General features: G+C 32.9%; 1 protein-coding gene across 7 annotated transcripts in view; it reads left to right on the top strand.

The window, feature by feature from the left end:
* Positions 1 to 27,343, top strand: part of LOC129963219 (dystonin-like) — a 319,384-nt gene that overhangs the window by 177,235 nt on the left and 114,806 nt on the right. For 6 of the 7 annotated variants that reach the window (XM_056077411.1, XM_056077407.1, XM_056077412.1 and 3 more), the window contains exons 3-5: positions 2,334 to 2,423; positions 6,026 to 6,103; positions 8,809 to 8,901. In XM_056077411.1, the coding sequence (XP_055933386.1) occupies positions 2,334 to 2,423; positions 6,026 to 6,103; positions 8,809 to 8,901 (261 nt within the window). Of the gene's footprint in view, positions 1 to 2,333; positions 2,424 to 6,025; positions 6,104 to 8,808; positions 8,902 to 21,716; positions 22,356 to 27,343 lie in introns of those variants that run through there. The other variant, XM_056077408.1, reaches the window with a different exon arrangement.

Raw genomic sequence — 27,343 nt, 5'->3', positions numbered from 1 at the left:
ATCCTAAAAAAATATATTTATTTATTATGACGGATGACGCATTCATTCAGTGCCTCGATTGTATTGATCGCTGATTGCTGCCGTACGTTTGTACGTTTTTAATGAATTTCTGTTTAAACATTTTTATTGCTTCAAAAAAAAATCATTTTCTCTCTGCTGGTATTTAGTAGTTGAAAGCGAATGATAGAAAGGACGCACTTTCTGCCATTTTTAGTGCTGCGTCAAACGTTGAAATGGTTGCAATGTTCGCAGATAGTTGGTATTCCGAAAAGAAATTTTGAGACGTACTTCAAATTCTTAAAAAAAGCATACACCTTAAATATAATGTATGTTTTTTAATATGTCAAGCAAAATATCCTTTTGTGAATGAATGTCCATACTTCGGAGTTAAAAACCAGAAACTATTATTTGTATGTGTTAAAATACAATTGAGGGTTGAAAAGGCTTTTCCTCCCGACGTATTTATTTTTTTTTAAATTTGGCTTTGACATCTGCCATTCAAGAACAGTTCTTATTTGACATCAATATAAATGGGTGATAACATTGAAAAAAAATTTAAGTATTTTCAAACCTAGCTGCACTTTCTTAAAGTTGTAACGTTGTAAAGTTGTAAACGAGACTTTTTCGTGTGCAAGGTCAATCAAAAATACTTAATGTGATGTGGGAGAGAATATAGAGAGAAATTTAAGAAATACTTAAGAATACTAGAGGATCAATTTTACATGTCCTGGATCTCTCCATCCCATCTCCTACCCCTTGAAAATACAAAATTCCACTCTTACGGCACACCCATTATCTTTGTAACTAATGATCCGATTAATCATACATAAAATAGAAATATTGATCGAAGAGTAAAATAACTTTACTATTTTCCCATGCATTGATCAGCTGCGAAATCATCTCTTGTTTTCGAGGTATATGAAAAATAAAAGCAGTGGAAATGCTGCAATCACCAGACTCGCAGCTGACTCGGGAACTTTCTGAATTCTGTTACATCGGGAGACTACCGGAGAGAAATTTGTATTTCATTTGCATGGATTAAAAAGTATTCATCGTTGAACAAAGCCCGGTCACAAATAGATTTGTAACTTTAACCAAGAAAATGGCACAAAGATTTAACTTTTGACTTGACAAAGCCACCAACCTTAGAAGAATACCATCAGCACTTTCTTGTTTTTTGCAAATTCAGTTATGAGGCAACCAACTTTCAACTGCACAATGAGGATGGAAGATTTAAACAATGGAAGCTTCAAGACAACATTAAAAAATGTCGTAACATCCAAACCTTTTGCTCCCAGGTGATCTCTTGAAGCAATTATTTTGCGCTAGTAAAATAAAAAATGTTGTAGTTATTGTGGGTGCAGAAAAGCCAACATCATGCTTCAGTTGTCATGTTTGAATTTACCAGTTAATTCCGAAGAATAGTACAGCTTTAATCTATTGTATAATAAATGTGTGCAAAATATACATAGTAAAATTGAATACAGTTTTTGAATCTTGCATCTTTAAATGAGCAATTCTTGTATATATATTTATTTCGTGAATCTCGGAAACGGCTCTCACGATTTCGTTCAAATTTTATATTTAGATAAGTTTTTGTTTTTTAAGTTTATCTATATAAGTAGCTACCCAGAAAAAAAATGCAATTTTACACACACATTTTTATAACTAAGAGCCTTTTTCTATCTGCTGTCATTCTGACAATGTCATATAACGCCATCCGGGACCAGATTTCGCCATGATACATCGGACGATAATGAAGAATAGTCTATAACTCAATATATTTTTAAAATAAAACTATCCCCCCTCTCTCTCTCTCTCTCTGTGTGTGTGTGTTTAATTCGCTTTTGCTAGTAGTTAATTCGCTTTTGCGCTTATTTCTCCATCAAATAAGCAGTTCTGATTTTTTTTTTTTTTTTTTTCTTTCTCAGTTTCGACGATGCAGTTCAGTTATGACTCAAAACTTAGCCTTTCAATTATTAAAAAGTATGCGGATATTGAGCAGATATTCCCCTAAAATGAGTTTTTTTCGACTAATTATGGGGAAAAAAAGGAATGATTTTTTAGTGCATAATTTTAGCGAATGAGGTTTTATATATTTGCATACTACAGTAAGATGTGGACATTGTTTAATTACCACAATTTTTGTATTTTGATATTCTTTGGTTTACCTATATTATTATTATTATTATTTTGTATTCGTGAAATAGTGTTTTTTTAAATGCATGGAAGCTCTAATTGAAACAAATTTTATTTTATTTTGACTGTGCTGAATTGTGCGTGTCTTTAAATGTTTATATATTTTGCTTAAACTGAATGTTTTTTTTTTTCAGGCCGGCAAGGAGCTGTACGACCTATTTGATGACCTCAGGGATGGTCACAACCTCATATCGTTGCTGGAGGTGCTCTCCAACGAAATACTCGTGAGTAGCAGGACAATTTCCGTTCGAACATATGGACACGCGTTTCCGGCTAAAGGGGAAAAAAAAAAAAAAAAAAAAAAAATCATTTATTTAAAATCTCGGTGATGGTGGGGATATGTCATAAATTTGAAAGTTAAATCTGCAAGATAATCTTGAACCTGCAAGATTAAATTTTTGGGGATAGGGGCACCATCCATATTGCTTAATGACAGACGAAGATGAACCCACATTTTATTTATAATTAATTAGTTCTAATGAAAAAAAATATTGGCACAATCTATCAATTTTAATAAACTGATTCTAAGAAAATATATATTGATGTATTTTTAAATTATGTTTAAAAATTAAAGTAGTAAAATATTTTTTATATTTTGCTTTTTAAATTTCTGCACTTATACAAATTAAAAAAAAAAAGAAGATACAAATCTTTTTACATTAATCGCAAGACATTAAAACACGGAAGAACTGATTATAAAAGAGAAACATGGATCTTCTTTAAGATGAGTGATCTTGAAGTTGTTAAAAAGTCTTAAAAAACTAGATAAGGGCAATCTAAATACATATTTGCAGTTTAAAAAAAATTAATTCATAATAATTTATTTCATAATTATAATATTTTGTTTATATATTATAATTTATAAGTCAATTATAAGTTTTTGAGCTTCGAATCATTTCTTTTTTGAGAATATACATTTATTATATATTTACATTTTTATTTCACTTACTTCATTTCGTGTGTTAAAAATGAAGTTTTGAATTTCATATACTTGTTTCCTCTCGATGATAATATATTTTTTAAATATTTTCAAATCTTTATGATCAGTGAATCCATTTGATTCATTTTTTGTTTGAGTGGCGTAGCTCAGGGGTTCATTTATAAAATGAAAGATTTTCAGCTTCCATAATGTTTAAACTAACAAAAGACTCAAAATTAAAAATGTCATTCAAATAGCTATTCTACTTTATAAAATACTAAAAACTTTTTAAGTTAAATAGTAGTTTTTTTAATAATATTTTTTTTAAAAAGGATGCTATTATTTGTTAGTTCAGTAGTTATGATATTCATATATAACTAGACTTACTGTTAGACTGTTACTCGCTGATTTTAAAATTTCACAAAAAATGTAAACTTTAAGCCCATAGATAACAAATTATTGTTAAAAATACATTATCAAATTAAAAGTATATTTTTCTCTCACAATATGTCATTTTTTAGCTTCTTTAAAGATTTGTAAAAAAAAAAAAAAAAAAAAGGAAATATTTTTGTAATTGGGATACTCAGTCTGTTTTCAATTTTGTCGATTATAACACTGTTAAGATTTTAATTTTGTCTTCATTTATCTATGAGATTTTCTTTGCAAACATGCATGATCAAAAATATTTTATTATGAATAAATACCAACAATTAAACATTGATTATGATCCATGTATGAATCGCGTTGATCTGATTGGTGAATGTCAGTGTGATTAATCTATTATTTTTGATAATAACTCATTAATCCCCTGAGGCACAAAACATAAAACTACAGAATTTCAGGTGGAAATGAATTAAATTAAATCGAATACACAATAAGAAAATGAAAATGGCAATTTATTAATGTTTTTCACGCAAACAAAATGCATACATACAGGGCTACATTGGCTTTAAATGAAGCCACTGTAGCAAATCTTAGCAGCATACATGGTTCAGAAAAAATAAAAGGCTAGACGGACTCAAACGAAGCCACTATGCCTCAAAGGGTTGACCGGGGTGTATGAATAACTACCGTTTCTTATTAATATTAGTCTCGGTTATTATTAGCTAGCTGCCATACCCGGCATTCCTCGTGATTGCAATGTTTTCATTTATAATATTTTTAAGGTAAAAACTAATTTAACCCTTTCTGCCTTTAAGGGGACAGTGCACTCTTAGAAACTTTTGGGAATTATAGAGTCAGAGTTAGGACATTTTTTATGCATATATATTAAAATATAAATACGTCAAATTTCTTTTAAAACATTTTAAAACGAAGTATATTATTTTTAAAAAATTTAAGGCTTATTATTTAAAAAAATATATATATATTCCAAGCGTCTTAATTTTTAGTTTTTTTTTTCTATTATTTTTTTCTTACTACGCAATATAAATTTATTTGAAACAAAACTATGTATAATTTTGCAATTCCAATTAAATACCAATTTTTTAGAAATATTTTATGCGCACTTCCTGAATTTTCGTAGGAATTTTATTTTTTTCTGAACTAAAACTGACTTTTAACGAACTAAAAAAACTCGAAACATAAAGTACATGCCCCATTTTCTTTTAATGTTTGACTGAAACCTTTATTATCAATTTCATTTAATTTCTTCAAAAATGAAGATACCTGGAACATTTCAAAGACATTGAAATCTAATTACAATATTATTTTGAGAAATATCATTAGGATGTACCTTTTCTTTCTTAATCCTTCAGATATTTATTTTATTGAACAAAACTATTTTAGTTGAATATAAACTTATATTTTGGTAATGAAACCATAAAAATAAAATTGCACGTTTTTGTCCATTTTTGTTTATTTTAAAATCTACTGCCCCCTTAATTAAAATTAAAATTTCAATTGAACCAGATGACTTTTAAAATCCACCGATTGCTAATTTTCTCCATAAGTTGCTATATTAGTATTGTGACTTTTGCTCACAAATGTTGGAATAAAAAATACATGCTTAACAGTAAGGTACAATAATCATGCTTAAATTTAAGCATGGTTAAATCATTACTTTAAGATTAGTTATAAGGAAAAAAAGGCGTATTAAAATAAATTTTAAAAATAGTGGTAGAGTTGTTCGAAATAAAAAAAAAAGGCGAACTTAAAAAAAATGAATTCTAATTAATTGAATGTTTCATTTATTTTTATCCTTCGAAAACTAGATAATACTCTTTCTCTTGTCTTATAAAATGTGTTTGTCTGAATTTGTCGCAGTTATTTAGGAAGTGAATTGGTACATAGCCATAATGATTTTCACTTATATATTAGTATAAACGATTAATCACATTGGCCGAGCTGTATTCACAATCCACGTTTCCTACACGTCGAAAAAGGGCGATACTTACTTTTATCGCACCTTTTTCACGTGCTCCTCTTGCTATTAGATAGCTGGGCTCATTCGTCTAGTAACCGCGGTGGCCTGGTGGTAAGGTCTCGGCTTCGGAACCTGAGGTTCCAGATTCGAGACCCGATTCCACCGAAGAGCTGTCATGTAAGCGGGTCTGATGCACGCTAAATCCGTAGGGCCCAAACGTCTTCGCGCTCGTGTGGTGCGGAAGTTTGAAGAGGGGGAGGGTGCCAGCTCAGGTCTCGTCCTCTGACCGTAGTTCAAAATGACGAGGTCCGTCCCAAAATAGCCCAAGTGTCGCTTTTAAAAAAGCGGGACGTTAATATAACTAAACTAAACCTTCGTCTAGTAATGGGCAGCCTAACACCAATGCTCTCGAGAAATATCCCCCCCCTCTTTTTTTTTTTTTTTTTCAGAATGTCACTGGAAGGTAATATTTTTGTAACATGTAACAATTATGTTGTATGGATTTCAAACGAATTACTCATTGAGAGTGCTTTCTCTTTCAGCCCCGGGAGAAGGGTAGTATGCGCTTCCACATGCTGCAGAACGTGCAGATCGCCCTCAACTTTCTCAGGTTCCGAAAAGTAAGCATTTCATTCTGATGCCAGAGACATTTTTATATTTATTAAATAATTATATTGCAAACACTATTTATTTTTTCGCTTCTTAATTGATTTCAAGTTTTTTTTTTTTCCATCGGTATTTTTCTGAAACAATTTACCGTGGTGATAAATGTCATGAGAACTGAGTGCAGTGAGAAACTTTCTTCCATTTTAAAAATTTTGAATTTACCATTGCTCGCAGATCTTCAATGTTTGTATACAAAATTGTTTAGTGTAGTTTACGAAAAAGAACTCATTCGAACCTGTTGCGCTACTTATAATTACTTTTACTACCCGTAGAGTACTTACAGCGCAAGAAGAATTTTAGAAAAACACTGCTTGTAAGGTAATTTTTGTATCATATTTTAAGAAAATATTTTAATTCTCAAATATATGCAATTAAGGTATTTTTTTGAAGTAGCTGTAATTGCAGCATTTTTTTCGAAAAAAAAAAAAATTAATACATTATATTTATGTTAATTTGCAAATTTACGAAAATAAAATTTTAAGTACTTTTGTCTATTTTTAAAAGTTTGCTACGCTATTTTCATCTTTTTCCTCTCTTTTAGACGGTTGTTATTTTCTAGATACATAATACTTCCTCCCCCCCCCGTCCACTGCATTCCTTTCTGTTTATGTCTTTAGTAAAAACCAGATCACAGAAATCCCTGGTAATGGGTCACTTATCGGCGAAGTCCTTTTCTTGATGTGTTGCAGATTTCGTCAGACTTTCTGGAGAGAGGATGCTGGAGAACCCTTTCTTCTACCCTCCTTCCCGTCTTGCTTTACAGTGTCCCCCTCCCCCGCCTGCAACAAATTTTTGTGTGAAAACTTTACAAAGATTACAATAATTTGAGATACAACATGCCCCGTCCTTTAAAAAAGACTTTTTAATTCTTGCTCAGATTGTACTTAAGAATGCTTACGTTAAATTATTGCTTGAAAGTATGTAGGGTGTGGTGAAAGCTTATAAGCCAGTTAACAGCTACGATACACGGGCAATTGCTTTTGTATTGTCGTCATGTTACTCGGCTACGAACCACGAGGTTCCAGGTTCTATCCTCGCTCAATTCAATTCGCCACATACCAATGTGCAAGTTTGAGGTTCTAACTCGCAACGTTAGGGTTCATAGCCGAGTAACAAAGCCACTAGACAAAAGTGTACACTCGTGTCCGGAAGTTGTTATCTGGCTTATGAAGTTACCACCACAAGGGAATTGAATCGACACAAAAGTGGAATTATTAAGTTAAGATTTGTTATTAATTTTACATTCTCGTTATGTTATAAAATTTTATAAATCTTATAGTTCAGCTCAAAGCCAGAAAGTTTCATTTTGTTGCTGTCGCTTTGTTGCTAAAATGAAAGTATTTTTAATTTTAATTCTCTGCCTCGATCTCCAAATATAGATTTCAACGCCATAAAACGGCCAGATTATTTAAATGCATCAGTACAGAATTGTGAAAGATTTATAAAAGTAATGAAATGTATTCTCATATTCCATTTAGACGTGGAAAAAGTGTGATATTTTGGAAGTTTACCAAAGTTATTAAAATTTTAAAATATGGCATATAAATTGGTTTAAGATGAATTATTTGATCATACTCCCATCTTATTCTGGCTATTGATAATAATTTGTCCTAAATACGTAGCAGCTATGATCATGTCTCGCACATAGAAATTAGAACCTTTCTTAAAACCATTATTGTTAAGCATAATGGAGATGCAAATTGAAGGAAGTTTGGAAGATCGCGCATTCAAGTTCCGATTCGCAGTATATATGTATCTGATACGATGTCAAATATTACATCAGTCACCACGCTAATGCGGTGCAGAAATTTCGAGGAGTATTATTCTCGCACCTGGTCACTTTTAAAATGACAGTGATTGTGACGAAACGACTCTTGTGTAGTTTCAAAATAGGGCTTTCAAACAGCAAATAATTCTATATTTTAGTTGCACATTTTGGCTGATTTATTTTATCTGTTGTAAGTACATTTTTGACCAGTCTAATTTAATCAGTTTGACATTCTGTTTGCCCGTATTGGGTGTCGTAAAGAACTCTTCTAAGTATCCATGGTAATCTGAACGATAATCGTCACGATATAAACTCAAAACTGGAAATGAAAATCTAAACGTTATCTCCGGTCAGGGTTCAACTTTCCCGCAGGAAATGCGCCCTGCCATCCGAATGAGGGCAACTCGACACCAAATGGTTATTAAAACTCCAGATGGAGCTAGAATCGTGGATAGTTACGTTAGAGTAGATTGCTTAGAATTTTTAAAATTAATAGCTGCCTGGAATGCTTGAAATTACGTACTCTATCCTCATATTGAAAATCTTCTCATTTTCTTTTTACTTTAAACGAATTGCTTATTTAACTCTAGGAGGAAGGCGGGCGCGACGAAATATTTTCAATTATTTTTATATTATAATAATCATCCCAATCGCTTTAATAATTACTGTAATAGTAGTTTATAAAAACCTTTTATTCATGTTTCTAAAACATTTTGATAAATGTTCATTGATTTAATAGTTATGAAGATTTGCTACTTATCGAAAATGCTTACTTAGACTTATAGATCAAATAAATTGAATTGGCTTCACTAATTTATCCAAAATGCGTCTAATCATCCCTACTCTATTTCTAATGTCTGGTTTTTAATGTGCTTACTTTTTCTCTTCAAGATTAAGCTGGTCAACATCAGGGCAGAAGACATTGTGGATGGAAATCCTAAACTTACCTTAGGCCTTATCTGGACAATAATTCTCCACTTCCAGGTAAGCGCAAATTTTCCTGTTATCAGTGATAGGGCGTAGAAAGCTGCAATCAGCCTCCTCCTCCTGAATGACGTAGACTACCCCTCAGGTTGTGGAAACCGGCATTCCTTCATATTATAATTGTCTCTATATTTGTTCATTAAAAAACAACAACAAAGAATTTTTGATAATTTCTGCAACAGGGATAAGTCACTTTTGCATTTCTTTGCATTTAACTGAAACTTAGAAATCTAACATTTTTTTATTCTAAAGTAGTATTTTTTTTAAATGAAAAGATATGAGTTTGAAGAGTGAATGTGCACTCTTAACTTTTAAGCAATATACAGTGAAATGATTAATATTTGAAAATATTCCCAAATATTTTTGAATTTTTTTAAACATTTCTTGAATTATAGGGATTTTTCTGAAATGTGTAATGTCACTTTTTTTAAATATATATATAATTTTATTTTGACTCCGTTCATAAAATTATTTCCTCTCAATTTAAAATTTAAATTTATCATTTCTCAATTTTTGGAGTTTTTACGCCTGGAGTTGGGAGTGTGAAATGATAATTTTAATGTCTTAAATATGCTGTCTTATGAATTCTTTACTTTCGGTTCTAGCGTCACATCGGAAGACGGGAAACTCAATTTCTAATCAGTTAAAAACCTGATTTTTTTTCTTCTTTTTGCTTCATATTCTTAATGGCGGAATCACCCCACATTTCTCTCCGATGGTCATGGTGCAGACTTACTGAAATAAAACCGAAAACCACATTGAAATTTCCTCCTAATCAATTAAATTATCAATAAACGGAATTATAGCTACTTTTAGACGACTGCAAATTCTTACATGACTCTACAGTACAAAAACTGTTTATCTAATATATAATATATAATTCGCATTACTATTATGTAATCGCATTTGAAAATATTTCAAAATTTTAATTCTTTTTGCATTTTTAAAATTGTTACTCATTCCCTAGCAGTTGCTGTCGGAATATCTAACAATATTTACTAATATTATCTCAATATATCCTAAGTGTAGTTGAAATCGACCCTGTCTTTTTGGAAGAGATGTGAGGTCTACAAGCAGGCAGTGATTTTCAGTTATTGATGTTGGAACCCGAATTTTCTTCAGAGCATATTCAAAACTATTTGATTAGGCGCGTAAAGTCTGCTGTCATCTTAAGCTGCCCCCCCTTGATATAGAGAAAAGTAATGAAAACTCTTAAATAACTCCCTACGTCGAAACTGATAAAATTTCTGGCTCGCTTTCGTTTAATATAGGAATTCCTGCATTCCGTCTGTTGGCGTTCAGAGTGAGTCATTTCCTGCCGTTGACGATTCGCTCACTAATCCAGATCCTTGCTTGAGGAACAAAGCCCCCTATTTGTGCTCTTAACTTTCTTTTTATGTTCATTTTTTCCTTTTTTGGTGTCGAGAGGCCCTTTCTCTTTGATAGGGCGTGGGGAGATCTTTATTGCTGTACATAAGATTTAACTACGTCCAGAATAGTAAGCTTAAAACGCGAAAAATAAGAATATCTATATAAGATGTTGGAGGACCGAATCCTCCCTATTGTTTTTTAATTTAGTCATTTCTTTTAAAATTTTTAAAAAAGTATTTTATTTGCAAGCACATTTTTTTTTTTTTTTTTGCTGTATAATTTATTAAAAATAATGTGTTGTTTTATCGCAGAAATAATCACAGTTCTATCTCGTGTTCTCTAGTAGTGAATATAATTTTTTTTAATTTTAGTCATTTTTAATTTTTATTATTTTAGCCATTTTTGAAAATTATGTTGAGATATTTTCTGATAAAATAAATTAAAAAGAAAGCAAGAACTAGAATTCCATTAATATAAAAGTATTTCCATGAGAAGAAGTAATTCTATTAAAATAAAACAATATTTCATTAATATCCATCCCATATGAAAGATATCTACTGACTTTATATTAGTAACTATCCAAAAGAACCCATTTGAATGAAAATATCAAAAAGTCAATCAACAATTATTTTTCTGTTCGCCTTTCTTAAATAACATAATGAAGTCGAAACCAATAATGACTAATAGATCGACTAATGTATGACTAATAGAAACTTTAATGTTTCTTTGCTGCTAGTCAAGGGTGATTCCATCCAGTATTCTGGAAAAATTGGATATCGCATTTTCCATCCAGTAATATGTTTTTAAAATTAAGATTTTACTGTTAACTTTGTTTTTTTTTGCAATGTTTAATTTTTTAGTGTTTTTTCAGAATTTATCAGGAAGGATAAAATTATATCATTTGCAAGTAGAGAATTTTTAGAAAACAGAAAAAGTCTACAAAATCAATCAATTTTTAATAATATTAAAATTTTGCTTCTTCCGCTTAACATAGCGCTGTGGTAAGTGTATTTAAAGAACGAGTTGAACATTTATAGTGTTGATATAGTGTTTAGCTGGAATTTATTCTACCCCTACAGATTCGCCCTGTTGCTGAAAAATAAGTACACGACAAATATTTTGTTCAATATTTTGCATTTTGATGTATTCTTGTTCTAATTTAAAAAGATGCGAATATACTGAGACCATTTTGTTGTTGTTGTTGACGGAGTATTAATAGTGTTTGATGAAGTTAAAAATTTTTCTCTTTAGTATTTTCTGGCCCTTTATATAATTAAAGAATTAAACCGCGTTTCAATTTTTTGGGGACACCCTGCATATTCAGATACTTGAAAGCAGCAAGCACCAAAAACTAATCTTCAAGAAGACGTGAAAAAATGTTAAAAGATTTTTTCTGATGCTGACTGTTGCGGTGATCGAATCGATCGCAGGTCTTTTAAGTGGCGCATCGTTGTGTTAGGAGGAGCCGCCGTTTCGTGATGCAGTAAAAATGAAAATTTAACAGCCGTCTCATCTTCCTGAGCAGAGTGCAGGGTCTTTTGACAAACAGCTGAGGACTGTGGATTTGAAATCTTTTGAGTGAGCTACAGATGTGCTACCTCTTACATCAATAAGCCATAACGGATATTCGGCGACAACGATATTATGAGATTGCTATGAAAATGATTCAACGCTTTCACATGGATCACTTGCCGATATAATATCTGACTTCTTCATAGTGCATTTGTACAAGTGATGTAAGTTCTTCTGTTCGTTCTATTTTTTTTTAGTGAAATTCTTTTAAATGATACTCTTTCCTCTTTTTGAGTGCGGCAGCGAGGACTGTCCCCTTTCTAAAATATCGTTATCAATAAGACTAGTAAAGCGAAACCATCGAATTAGCTTTTGAGTTCTGTTTTTTCACGATAGATGACAGCACCGTATTTTGGGTTTCTTCAGTTTCTGATTGAGCAACGCTAGGAAAAGTTGCCTACCTCCTCTTTCGGGAGAGGAGGGGAAAAAAAAAAGCCTCGTTGCCACTACTGATGTTTAATGGATTCTGCACTTCAATATTCTTATTTCGGTAGCATCAATCATCTACTGCATTTGATTTTTGTCCGTAATACAGTTTGATTGAGTAATAATTTATTCCTCGGAATTTCAAAAGCGTGCCTAGTTCCTGCATGGATCATTCTGCTTAAAAAGTTATTTTAGTTTGATTTGGTTTGATTTTTTTTTTTTTTTTTTTTTTTATGGCGCAAGGGCCAATACTGGCCAAGCCGTGCCAAACTAGTGTTAACTTAAAATACAAAAAATTTACTCGTTACAGTAAGGGAATGTAAAGTTAAAATAACAAAGTGGAAATAGAAATTATATATTATGCATGAAATTGATGTCAAGTAAAAATGGAAATACATTAATATGGTAGGGTTCGCCAATTATATCTTTTAAATTTGTATAATCTCTGCAGAAATATTTTATTCTTAGAAAGCGGTATTTAGGGCATTCACAAATGATATGTCGAACTGTAATTATAGTACTACATTTTGCACAAATTGGAGCTGTATCTGAATGAAGTATATGTTTGTGAGTAAAATAAGTATGGCCTGTGTTAACACGACACTCATTCTACGACTGAGAGAGCCATTCTTAAAACCAGAAATAAATAGTTGGATGGAATGCAATTTATTATGAAGTTGAGAGTCCCAAATACGCTGCCATATACGAAGCGAACATTGCTTTAAAATTTGATCTAGGTCTTGAAATGGAACAAAGGTTTCTTCATTTGAATTAGCTGTTTTTTGCGGCTACCTCAGCTTGATCGTTCCCAGGAATCCAACAGAATAGAATATTAAAGTTACAATCCAGCAATTTAAAATATAGTTTTATTGTACTGTGCACCAAAGGATGGCTTTGTGTTTGGATGAGTTCAAAATTGCATCAATTGAACTTTTTGAATCGGTATATATGATCCAATCTTTCTTTGATAGCAGTCTTATCGCTCTTAAAGCAGTGTAAATGGCAAAAATCTCCGAGACAAAAACAAAACAATGTTTGTTTAGCTTTCTAGAAAGTACAATGTGGTCAAATATTACAGCTGACGAACAGGGTCACCGATTTTGGAACCATCTGTAAAATCGTATTTTTCAAACGATTGCTTATGGTCACAAAAAATTTGTATGTAAACAGATGGTGCAGGTGTAGGTTTTGGCAGCTTATTAAAATCATTGATAGTAAGAATGCTTTTGCATGTCCAAGGGGACATTTCGTCTTCTTTAGTTAAAATGTCAATGTTTTTTAGGTTAAAACTATCTAAAAGAGGACGGATTCTAAAACCAAATGATGGAATAAATGAAATATTTTTTTCGTATAACTGTCCATAAATCGGATTCACGATTTTGTCATATAAAGGATGTGATGGATTCTGATTTATTTTAAAAAAGTATTTGCGAAAAAATCTCTGGCGTCGATAATTGTAAGCCTGGTTCTTTAGTTATAATGTATAAGCTTTGAATAGGACAAGTTCTAAAAGCCCCTGATGCAAGGCGGAATCCCTGATGATGTATTGTATCAAGCTCCTGCAGAATAGACTGCTGCCGACTCGTAAATCACGCTACCATAGTCTAGTTTTGATAAAATCACACTTTTTAAAATTTTTATAGAGTTGAAGTATTACAACCCCACGTTGTATTTGGCAAAACTTTAAGGATATTTAAAGAATGGGCACATTTTTTTCTAAAATAATCTAAATGAATTTCTTTTAATAAATCAATTTCATTCCTAAAAATAATTTTTAAAAAATTGGAAGAGAAAGAATGATTTTTTAAAAGGTTAAAGAGAACTTTTGCTAAATTTGTAAATATAAGAGATTCAGTGTCGCATGTCATTGTAGGTAAACTAGGCTGATTTCAGCATTTTAGTTGGCCCACGCAAGTCTCTCCCCTCCCCACTCCCCCACTTTTGAGAGTGGAACATTAATTCCACGACACACGAGAGCGTGGGCTGAATCAAACACTGGATGTTTACTCGCGCCACGCCTAGAAAAACCGAGATCGCGGCTTCCCTTCCTTTCGTATCTTAAGACAGGGAGGAGAGGGCAATTGCCTTTCAGGTGGTTCTTGGTGGGCGCCGAGTGGGCGATTCAATCCCGCGAGCAAATGGTGTTACCGATTCACCTGTTGATGGTACGCTGCTGGGCAAAATATGTGTCGCATTCGTATCTCTCTCGAAATTCGGTTTGCCTTTTAAGGATAACTGAATTACTTATGTTTACTTTCGAAATTCCGCATGTGATTTTCAAATTTTACAATTAATCATTTGCTTGTGTTACTTTGTATCGAGGCTTACGTTTATTATCTGGAAATGAAATGAATAATATTAAAAAAAAGATGTTACGTTTGGTTTTGAAAGCTTATTTTTCAATCAAAATTATGGTTGAAAGATTTATTTGTTTTCTAATTGCTAAATGCATATGCGCGACAAGGAATTTTCCTTATTATGAGTGAGCAACTGTTGTTCATTCTCGGTTTCTGAAACTCTCTGCGCTTTTGAGCATGCGCCAGGAGGCATTTATTTCGTCAAAAAAGGCCGAGAGGAAAGTTGAAAGGAGGAGATGTTTACATTTAGCAATAGATTATTCACGGAATTGGGAGGCGTAATAGCCGCTTATCTTTCTGCGAACCACCCCTTAGCGAAGTGCGTCGAAAAATGTTAGTCTCGGTATCTTGAAATGAACAGTATTTTTAGTTACGGCCTTATTATTACTTCAGTTATGACAAAATAAGTGCCAAATAGTGATTAGTTTTCCAGTTTTTGTTTTTCCGAAAACTTTGAATAAATGCATGTCAGGAGAACAATAATATTTCTTTATTGCGAAATTTAGAATATAAATATTTTTAAGCATTACTTTATGTCAGTTTTCAGAAATTCCACCAGTGTGAACTCGTGGTAGGTTTCACATTCAGGACGTACAATTTGCTTTAAATGAAATTAGTTAAAGCGTTTACTTTTTTACAGCTAATGTATTTTCACCGATTGTAGATTTTTGCTTTAAAGTATCGCTTTTTCACTCTTCACATTTTGTATTGAATGTATATAATTAATTTTTTACTATTAATTCTCCTTTTTTTTAATTTGATAAAAAAGTAAATACTTTACTGTTATTTACTATGTCAAACCATTTCAGTCAATTGAAAACATTATTGTCTCATAAAATTATTGGGTTAAAAAAAATAGATTCTAGTAAAATAAGTGATAAAAAATTTATTGTATTACAAAGTGATCTGGGAAAATTAGAAATATAATTTGTCTGTGAAAACAATAGTTCAGATTCAAATATCTAGTTCGAAATATAATAACTTTATGATATTTTCGACTTGATTCGTTATCTTCCCTATATTTGCTTCAGCAAAAGTATACAGTTGCATATCGACTGGGAGAAGGCAGGGGGGATATAAACGACCTGGGCGCCAGTCTTAGAATGGGTAAAATGTTAACGTCGGTTTTTGAAAGAAAATCACAAGAAAGAGGCAAAAATATTAGCATGCGCCATCACCTTTTAACCATGGAAAGCTATTGATGATGACTAGGAGCGAAAAAATCATATTGAGCCCCGGGTGCTCTTTATCCCCCCTACGCCACTGAAGCACACACAGCGGCTTTTGTTTCTCTGTGTAAATGGTACTTTGACTGAAATGGATGTAATATATTTCTGTTGAATTATTATTTTAAAGCTACTTTGTTGAATATTTTTAAAATTTTTTTTACATTCACTTTGGAAGAAAAAAATTTTAATCATAGAACTCGTGTGGTTACGGCACGAATTGATTATATTAGTAATCACTTTTACTTAACTCAGAGTGATTAAAGTTCCACTTTATGTGATTATATTTAAATTTTATGACATTTTAAATTGAAAGTTATTAAATAATGGGAATTTTCGAACTTTTTACCTGATAGAATATTTATCTTGTAAAAAAAATATTTACTTATTAGTGTTATTGTTTTCTTTAATTGGAAGCATCGTCTAGCTATTTATTATTCAATTTTAAATATTCGCTAAAACTAAAAATGAAATATTAGCATTGAAGACATTCAATTTCAATTAGTTAAGTCAACTCGTGCAGAATTTTCTTTCAATTCACTTCCTTAAAAATGTTTTATAAAAATCTTTCTCAGTTATAGAGATACACGATTGAGCGTTTGCTTCAGCTTTAGAGGAGAACTACGCTACTTGGATATTTACTTCACTAATATATTACTGAAATTTTATAATACTGTAGAAATTGGGAGTATTAAAAATGAATCATGTTGAATTTAATTATTTTTAAACGTATTAAACCCATATTTCAAGCTATTTAACTAGACCCGTAGTCTTGAATGTCACGGACTCCAGTTTAAAAGAAAAATTTCGATGCCTGTCTCTGTTGACTTTTCATTACAGCGCCAAGACACGATTGGTAGTGAAATCTCGCTTCTTATGGCGTGCGATTAATGAACTCAGCGCGGAGAGAGAGCGCCTGTCTTCACACGCTTCGTCGAATGCAGACATGTATTTGTATTCTTGAGTGAATACTTCGCTGAATAAATGTCGTTTAAAGAAGACGAAATGCCTTTCATTTAAATCTTTGAGTAAAACAACACTATGTTTCTAACATGGCATTTCCATGCGTTAAATAGCTTTAATTTTTTTTTTTCAAATATAATTTTGTCTCCCCGTTCCCACACTTGTTGTTCTTTCGCTCCCGCAACGAAGTACCTCCACTCGTTCTGCTCGCTCAAGGACGGGATTTTTATGTAAAGAGGACTGACTACCTTATCAATGAATGCCATCAGATCCACCCTTTCTCTGACGAAAGATTTTATTGCATAGTGAGAATGCCGCTCAAACAGTGGATTGATGCAATGAGCTATTTCCACGAATTTATATTTAAAATAAAATAAAAAAAATATAAGTATTTTCAGGGACTATACACAAAATAATAAAATGCTGATAAAATCTCGTTACTAACGTAAGCTTTTCTTTGAGGAAAGCGTATTAGAGGTAGGAAGTTGCGGTAGAAGAGGTAGTTTAGTTATATTAACGTCCCGTTTAAAAGCAACACTAGTTCTATTTTGGGATGTAGGAACCGCGGTCAGATGACGAGGATGACACCTGAGCTAGCGCACCCCTCTCCAAACTTCCTCACCACACCAACTTGTCGACATAGTAGAGTAACTATCGCTGATTCAAGGCCCGATTCCACCAGAAATATTCCACGTGCATGCGTGGTAAATATTCAATTTCATCGTCAGAAGTAAGCAGTCAAATTCTGAATAAATTTTTAAGTGATAGGAAATTTCAAAACAATTTTAGAGAAACATTTTTGAGCGCCAATAGGGGGTAATAGTCCTTATTTAAAAATATTAAATTTTCTTTGTTTCAGCCTCTTTAAATTCTGTTTACTAAACAAATCTTTCTCGCCCCCAGTACTGCTTATGCGCAAAGAGAGCAGCTTTTATTTAGTAATCAACTGTATAATTGATTGAAGTGAAATTTTTATATATTTCATAGCATTTGTGAGCAAACCTTGATGTAAATTTATTGCTGCAGCTAGAATTTCTGTCAGCAACAGGGAAATGGGTGTTTCAATTTAGTTTATTTATAGGACTGTCGGATTCATTTTGAAAATGAATTGTTAGGGACATTATTTTTCCTTTTCCGATGTTAGTGTTTGTTTTCTCTTGATGAGAGTTTAGTAGCAAGCAGTTACACCAAAACCGTTTGTGTTTAATCGGGAGCGAAACGTGTGTGGGTGTCGCCCGCTGTGGGCGAGCCAAAGGGTTAAAGTGCTGCAATCGTTCCCACTCGTTCTAACCGGAACGGTGTCCCACGCCGTGCCCTTGAAAATCGCTCCCATTTTATTCGTTCTCTTGCCGGAGAGCAGCCACTTGTTGAACCGACCTGCAATACGGGATGGCATGTTGTGCAGTTTGAAAATATGAGCCATACTTATCTAGATATTTTTTATGAAACATTCTGCCAGTTTTATTTCTTGTAAAACGAGTGTTTCTTTTTATTATTTAAAAAAATGATTCAGAATAGTTTTCTGCTTGAAATTTAATTTAAAGAAATAAGGATAATCAAAGATTTTTAAAAAATGTATTAAATTTTTATGTCAATAAATAGGATAGCGATTTTCTTATTTGTATGTGCATTTTAACCTGTGTAATTATTTTATTGTTTAGCTGCAATTGCATATAAATGAAACTAAAGAATGCAGAAAAAACAATCGATAGTATTGATTTGAAAGCTAAATGTGTAAATAAAATGAGTTATAATTTTTTTTTTAGTAAAATTTTTTTAACATTCTTAAAACATGTTTTCACACAGTTAAAGAATTTACTATTTCTTATTATTGAATAAGTCCTGAGTTATTCAACATTAATTAAAAAGAAAACAATTAAGTCATATATAATGATATGAAATTCCAATAGAATGTTATCAGCTGCAGCAGTTCTAACACTGATCTCAAACACTTTGCCCTTTTTCTTTATTTTGATGCATATCTGATATACGAATGATAAGAGTGGCATCTTAGGTAAATGCGTTGGTAGGTTTGAGACGAAAGGAAGTGGCTACAATGATTTCATTTAATAATGCAGTCATTTCACGGAATGGAAGGTCTTTGAAATGTACTGCATGGAGGGAAGTTCGCTAGTGTCCGTATATGGGCAGAGAGCGACCACTGGATGACGCGCTGCTGCGAGGCGTGCGTGGGCAGGGAAAGAAGTCGGGTCGGAATCGCCATATCACACACCTGCTCAGGCGTCACAAGTAACAGGTTTCTTCCACTACTGCAAGTACTAAATATTTGTATAGAGTACCTAACACTTTCTCCTAGGTGTGAAAAGGAAAAAAAAAAAAAAAATTCTGGGTACTGGTGAAAAATTTACATTTAAAGGTAATTTTTGCGACCCTTTTTGACTTTAGTAAACCACTTACAGAGAAAATATGATTATTGTCAAAAAAATCCGAACTCGATAATTGGACGAATCTCTTTTTTTAAACCTTCCTAAATTCGAAAAACGCATTTAAAAAATGTCTGCCTGTGCATATGTCTGTTTGTGACAAAGATAACTTAAAAACACTAGAATAGATGAAATTTGGTATGCAATCTTGAATTTTATCAAATTTTGAGCATAATCTATTTAGTGGATGTCTGTTTGTTCGGCAGTTTGAATATGAATGAACACGATAAAACAAAGAGAGTTAGATAGATAAAATTCGGCACGCAGATACAATATGTATAGAATGGAACTTGTCAAATTTTGACCACAACCTATATGCGGTTAAATGTCTGTCGGTCCGTACCATCAGAAGTATATAAATGCAAGAGAGAATGCACGAAACTTTTATTTAAAATGTTCTAAAATAATTTGAAAATAAATTTTGCCTTTATAAATTTAATTTAAATTTATTTTTTTCAATTCGGTATTTAAAAATTTATAAATTTAACTTATCATTTTATTAATACAAACTCTTTACTTATATTTTCATCTTGAACTTTTTTCAATGCATGGGAAACAGCCAAAATTGTGACAGAACTGTCCACAATCTAACTCCGGGACGTCAGATCTTTTTTGGTAAAACTGTTGAAAAATGTCCGTTTAGGTTTCCTCATTTCTGTTAGTTTAAATGTTGATATATTAAAAAATTCTTTTGGTTCCATTAAAATTTTTTAAATGCTTGCACTATTCGCCGCCATCGGCAAGTTCAGCATTTTTTAAATTTAAGATCTAAGTGGAAAGCGCATTTTTTTAAAAATTTTAAATCGATAACTTTGTGCGTTTTGCCACGTATTTTTTCTTCTTTTGTTATCCGTTGTACTTTTCGAGATAAAATCTTCCAACTTTTCCCACTAGGGGGCAGTGCTGTGAATCAGATAAGAGTGCACAGCCATTTTACTGTAGGCAGGAGTGGCTTCAGTTCTTAACTTTCTTGTTTCAAGTATCGCTCGCTATTCATTCGAATTTCATATGTAGAAATATTTTGTTGACAAAAAAATAACAATAGTGCTTAAATTTAAAGAGGTTTCCGATATCTGAGGGCGAGTCAGATGGTTTCTCGTCTCATGACGACTCAATGACTTAAAAAAGTTGGGGTGATTTTAAGAACTATTCATTTTTTGTTTTGTTTCGTTTTCAAAGCGGACTTAGATTCAAATGAAAAAGCATGAATTAAGATAATCTGGAATGCTATTGGACAAATTGCGGGTTAGATACAATGGGTTTACATTTTGTTTTGGAGACTGTGTGGAGACTGCTATTTCCTTTGAATTTATATATAAAATGTTTTATCGTAACTAGAGTTCCAAACGCCAGCTATATTTTGTATATATTTATATAAGAGTGTAATATTCGTTACAGATTCGTTTAACATTGAAAATATTAAAAATTTTCTTTTGCTCTTCTTGTTGGTTCTTATTATTTTATTTTCAGCAAGCAATTTAAATAGAAATCACATTATCTTGATTGTTATTCCTGATTAAATCATTTTTAAGGAATTATTATTTCTTCATCTTTTGCCTTTAAAATCGCCTTTGGCTTTTAAATAGCTTTACTATGCAGCAAGTCATGTATCTAGAAATTTGATTATATAAAAAAGAGTTTAATCACTGTCAACATTTTTTATCCAGTTACTCCATGTTAAAATGAAAAAATTTCAAAATGTTCAAATATAAATCTTATTTTACGTTTCGAGTTTTCTTTTGAATTTTTTATACGTGCGAAGGTAAGCGAGTTCATGGAATTCGCTCCTGGTTTTTAAGTGAAAGAGCGAGCATTAATATAAAGGTGATTTAAAGATGCTTAGTTTGCGAATAGAATGCAATGATTTACATAATGTACGGAGATGATGACTGTAATGCCATTATTTATGTATCGACAAGAAAATTCGGCTCTGTTCTGATAATAAGTGTTGCAAACTTTTGTCCGTCTAAAAGCTGAACACCGAGGACGGAGAAGAAAAAAGAAAAGGGAAAATGCTCTGAAATAAGATTTTCTACAACTTTTCTTTCTTAGATTTTTTCAAAGAAAAATTTGAGTTTTTTTTTTTTTTTTTTTTTTTTAAATTAAAGGTTAACGTATTTGAATGAGACTAATGCCTCAATAATTTTCGGAAAGAGCCAAACACGGATGCTGGCAGAAAGTTTCGTAGCTTTTCTATATACAGGTAGACGCATTCCGGCTCTTTTCTTCCCATGTACATCGATGACGTCACTCGCCATTCATGCGGTATCGAAAGTGAAATCCATTGTTGACAAGTCTTACCGACAGAGAGCGCTGGCATCCCCGTGCCAGTAGACGGAGAAAGAGGTGAGGGGGGGTCGGAAAGGTAGGAGGTGAGAGAGCCCGCTCTCCTGTGTAGGTACCCCACGTGACGGAAACACGGCGGAGTAAAGCGTTGTTGCTTCTCCGGACAAACCAGTTTCGGGCCTCTCACCTCCCCACACAGCGCACTCGATATATTGCATCGTCCGCGATGTAGGCGAGTTCAGGACACCGTCGGATACAGTACGTGGCAGCTGCGAACATTAGACGATCCGGCAAACCAAAAATTAATAGCCGGTACCTGGATTACCTAAGGACAGGAAATGTATTCCTTTGTGCGTGGTGCGCGCCTCTTTGTGAAGGGTGCAAGAGAACCCGAAGACCCGGACAATTTACCGGATCCGGGTGACATGGGACCGGACCAGCACATGTCTGTATACAACCATCAAACCCGCTCGCAGATGGCGTCTGCCTCCCAGGAATCCAAAGAAGTGTTCCGGACTGCCCATAATAGATCCGGCATACGGACTGTACACACCTCCCGTGTTATCCGGAAGACAACCACCCTGACTCGCGGCGATCAGAAGGTGCCTGTCCGGACGTCCGGCACGCAGCATGAAGCGATCCGGTCCTCGTCCGTTGCTTCCATGACGGAGAACGGCAGCCGGAACGTCACTCAGCACAACTTCAGGACAGTACACCGATCCGATATTGTGGATAATGATGTTCACGTAAAGCGCGTCCACAGGACGCATGACACCACGGATGCCAGAAAGAAGATACGCAGCAATAAAGTGAGTCCCTTTCTGCCCTTCTGAAAACCCCCACTGTTGGAAATTTGTCGATTAGTGTTGCAGATTTGTCATCAAATGTATTCAATTTAAAGAGAGTCTCGTGCCATATGTGTCAACTGGTTCGTTAGAGAGTGTCGATACATTTCCCCAAATTTTTATTTTTCCTAGATTGAAAATTTTACCAAACTTCATGACAATAATTTTAATGAAAAGAAACAATATTTTAATGTTTATTAAAACATCCTCATTACCTTTAATTTATACTTTTAATTTTGTCAGTTATTTTAAAATTGAATCAAAATATTATAGAGCATTTTTTGTTGTAATAACGTACCATTTTTTATTATTTACGTGAAAAAGAATATGACGTTCATTTAGCTTGTACTTTAATAATTTCGAAACGGGAGCTTTAAATATAAATTGAAACTGCGATAATGAGTGTGATGTATTTTTCATTTTATTATTTAGATCACATACGAAAATGGCATGATTAGAACCGTAATCATGAGAAATACAGAGTGACATTTATTTAAATAGGGTTCTTAAACTTCTGCTAGAGGTTTGCCTCGCTAGAGGGTCATTCTTGGATAACCCAAAACACTCAGATTGATTTTCCGAGAATGATTGATAGTCTTGAAAGCAATCTTTATAAATTAACTGGATCTCATTTCTTCGTTCGGAATATTCGATTGACTGAACAACAAAAAATGAGCAGGTAAAACAAGTTAAGGCATATATTCAAAATTGGTATATGACTATTTTCAGGGCTTATGTTGGGGAAATTTTGTGAGAAGTCAGTTAGATATATTTAAAAGTGAATTAAGACAATCTTGACTTTAAATGAGTTTCTATAAATTGTAAAAATAGTGAAACTCTAATAAAAGTACGAAATCGTTTAAAGGTATGTCATATAAAATGTCTGTTATTCAATGCTAAACTCTTTTTATGATGCTTATAATATTTGAACTTCTACCCAGCATTGTCTAAGTAGAATCATTTCTAATCGACATTATCTTTAGCTCTACCAGGTAAATAAGGTCGTCTCTCGTTTCCATAGCAACAGATATCGTCTTAGATAAGAATAATCTCTTAGTTGAATTATTGTCGTTTCGGTTTGTTACTACTTGTTAGTCATGGACTACTGATGAACTCGGTAGATAAATTTCATAAATTGAATGACTCTTAGCTCGGCCTCCTTCGCAACTTCCGAATCCTTCCATCTTCTTGATCCGTATCACTCGACTAAATATTCAGTTTCTGTGGTATTAAGTCATATCTGGCATTGGACAAAAAGACAGATAAGTATTTGCCTGGCTCCAAAATTTATAAATGCAATTATTTCTGCCTAAAGATAAATTGGAAATTATATTTTAAATCATGGGGATCGAGCTCATGCTATTCACAAGGATATCTTTGAATTCCAACAAACACTACAATATGTAACAAAATTTATAATATAAATTTTTAAGCTTATTAAGAAATCAAAACTATCGCCGATGAATGCTTAATATGATCTTGTACAACTCGGGGAACTTGTATCGAAAGTTTTAAGATGGAGAAGTTAATCAGAAGGTAGAAGTTTGAATATTTTAAATCTTTAAGACGAAAAAGTTGCTTCCCCTCCCCCCCCTTCATAAATGTATTAACCTAAATGAAAATAAATGTAATTAAGACCAAGTACTGATTAGAAGACAAATGTGTCTCGCAAACGTATGCTCAACTAGGTAGTAAACACAAACACATAAACATGGGAAATTATTGCCATATTTGAGAGTACTCGGAGCGAGTATTTGTGCTCACTCATGAAAGTAAATCAGTGCCCTGCCAGATCCAGAATTACTGATATTCATAATTCAGTTTTGAAACGAATCATTGCAGACATTCGGAATAGGAAAGTCGGTAAGAGATACAGAAAGAAAATATTAATTTTACTTGTGTTTTACTAGACGAAAATATTTACTATTGATTCCCACATTCTTTTTGATTGTGTATTTTTAAAATAAATTTACATTCCTATAAGATTTTTAGTTATTTTATTTCAGCTCTCTTAACCCTTATTTGACTTATGCATTTGTGTTTGACACCCTCGTGTAACACCCATTTCTTGTTTAGTGGAATTTAAATTTTGCATTTGCTTAAATGCAGTTCCTAACCGTGGTGAATTTCTCCTTTTCGAGAATGTTTCGTTTCTGAGAGTTGGTGTGCCTACTTCCTGAAATTGGCCTCAGAGTGTTTTTAATTTTTTTCTTTTATGTTACTGTTATGAAGGTTTTCCTTTTTCTTTGACAATGGGAAGTGTATATACAGACGAAAGGCCACTGTTTGATTTCCGGTTATTTTCGCTTCTCTGTCATAGTTAAATTGAATTAAGAATGTAATTACAGATGAATTAGTTTAAATGAAAAGAATTAAGATATTGCTATGCTCTATAGTCTTAGATTTCAGTTTTCTTTTTCGTAAGAATTTTATTAGTTCGAGAAATATTGGAGTGAAAGTAATTATAAAGATATGGATAATTTTTCTGAAATAGAAATAAGCAATGCCATTGAATCGACTTTTGAATTCAACCATTCCACGAAGCCAGAAATACATTTTCGATGGATTTTGGTTGAAATTTATCTTAATTTGTGAATTGTTGAAAGTGATCAAGAATCTGACTTTCGTTTACGAAATTAGAAGTTAGTTCTAATCGCAGTTGAAATAATCAGTTTGTTTGAGGGAGAAAAGACATCTGACTTTTTTTTTTTTTTTTTAAATCGAAGTGAATCTCCAACAATGAACTATAAAATTCTTTTTTTTTTTTTTTTTTTCTGTCCTGTCTTGGCACCAATCGCCATTGTCAGCGTCGATTCTATGACTGTGACCCGTTCTTTGAAACCTTGTGGAATCATTTTTCAGACAGTCAGACAGAAGCGTGTGTTCATTGTCCATGAATAATGCATTCCTTAGGGACAAAGGATAAAAAAAAAACAAAAAAAAAAAAAAAAAACAGTGGCATGCACGCTAAGTATAAATTGAATAACATTTTTGTCGTATCTGTAATTTTTTTCTCGCCTCTTCTTTTGCAATCCTGCACTAATCAGAAGGGCGTACCGTTCAGAATTCTTCAGCAAATGCAAGGAGAGAAAAGGGGGAAATGTCGATTCGTTGGAGATATCAAATGAATTTTGAGATATACTCTCTGGTTTTTAGGTACTTACTGGCGAATGCAGTTGGAAAATCTCAAGAAGTCATTTTTTTAATTGCCGATAGCAAATTGATTAGTGCCGATTCAATAAATTTTTGCACTTTATGTTTGTTTAACACGCCGATGGACAGTACAACCTTGGTGGCAGTGCCTGCTGAGACACTACTAAATTTCATACATTGCCTATAGGCTTAGCGTCACAGCGCATAATTATAAAATTATGTGATATGACAGAACGGATTAAGCCGTTTACGTTGTAAGGCGTTCTGTCGTATCATTTTCATGAGCTTGATGCCTGAGGGTGTAGGATCCATCAACGTGTTAAGAAAGATTAATATTTTTGTCATTTTGGTCTCAAATAAATTATATGTATCGTCTTTCTAGCGATTTTTTGAAATAATTTTAGATTTGATATTATAAAAAAACACCCCAAATTTTAAAATAATTTGATAAACTGGAAATGATATCAAAGGTATTTTTCAACACAAGAAGCAAGGTTCGAATCTCGTTCGCAACATTTTGGGAAAGAAATCGTCCACACATTTTAATCATTATCAGTGGATTGGGCGAGCCGCTTGATCGCAGCATACTTTCTGAAATCGTGGGATTCCAGTGAATTGTTTTCCTCTCTGCATTCACTCGCGCTTGATAGTTTGATTTTAAGACGACAACTGCCGAAAACCTAGTTTCGTCCTAATAGAAAGTAACAAATACAATTAAAATTATGTCAGCTTTAATATCTGATTTTAATTTGCTAATATTAGTGTTCTAATTTAGTATTTTAGTATTTAGTTTTCCTGTTTAACCCTCCAGCTGCTTATCCCGTGATTTCCACGTATTAGCAATCAGTCTATTTTCTGTTGTATCCTGCGTTTTTCGCAGTTTAGAGTGTTTATCTTTACGATTACAGATTTTTATTGTATCATATTATTATCGTGTAACATCACTTCACATCAGTTCACTTTGTTTGAAAAATATTTGAACTTATTTGCAAACATCGCATTTAAATAGTGATTTTAAAAAATTACGCAGTTAGAGGGTTCATATCTTGCATATACTACTGATAACTCTACAGTTAAACTTAACTTTTAGTGTTTCATTCACATTCGAATAACCAGTTTGCAACGAAATGGTTATTTGCAAAGTGATAACCACTCAGCAACGTTTCGAATATTCCTTAGCATGTTTAATGGATGAATTATTAATTTATTTCCTACGTTTGACTAAATTAGAGACTTTACATTCCCTTTTTGGAAATCCGAAAATTCTGAATTTATATAACCGGATTATTTATTAATACAACAATTGTGTTGAAAAGAAACTTTTTTCCATTTCTCTGAATCAATATGCTCAGTGATCAGATTGCTGATGATGAAGATATTTATTCATTTAAATATATGGGCGTTTAATTCACTTTCCAGTGATATATTTATTTAAGGAATAATAGTTTGGATTTTTTTTTTTTTTTTTTTTTTTTTTTTGCAAGCATCATGAAGTAATGTGAAGTGCTATAAATCGGAATGCGACGTCAGAGGGCGAGCACGAGAAAGAGCCGGTCGTCCTTCGTAGTGTAGAGATAGTGAAAATAGCCGAATTGTCATGCAAACAGTGTGCCTGACGTTTTATGCCTGCTTGAGGCACGCTGCCAAGAGGAAGAGGTCTGCGAGGGGTTTCAGTGCAAAGAACCCGGCACGGATTCGCATGTTCTTCTTTTGTCTTCCTCCGATGCATGCGTTAAATTTTTGGCGCATGAGTTCGCTGCTGAGCATGGTCTTTTGACTCCAAAGAAAGAAACACGTTT

The sequence above is a fragment of the Argiope bruennichi genome, chromosome 3, assembly GCF_947563725.1.
Source record: "Argiope bruennichi chromosome 3, qqArgBrue1.1, whole genome shotgun sequence".
NCBI classification, from domain to species: Eukaryota; Metazoa; Arthropoda; class Arachnida; order Araneae; family Araneidae; genus Argiope; species Argiope bruennichi.
This window is presented reverse-complemented; position numbering and strand designations above follow the sequence as displayed.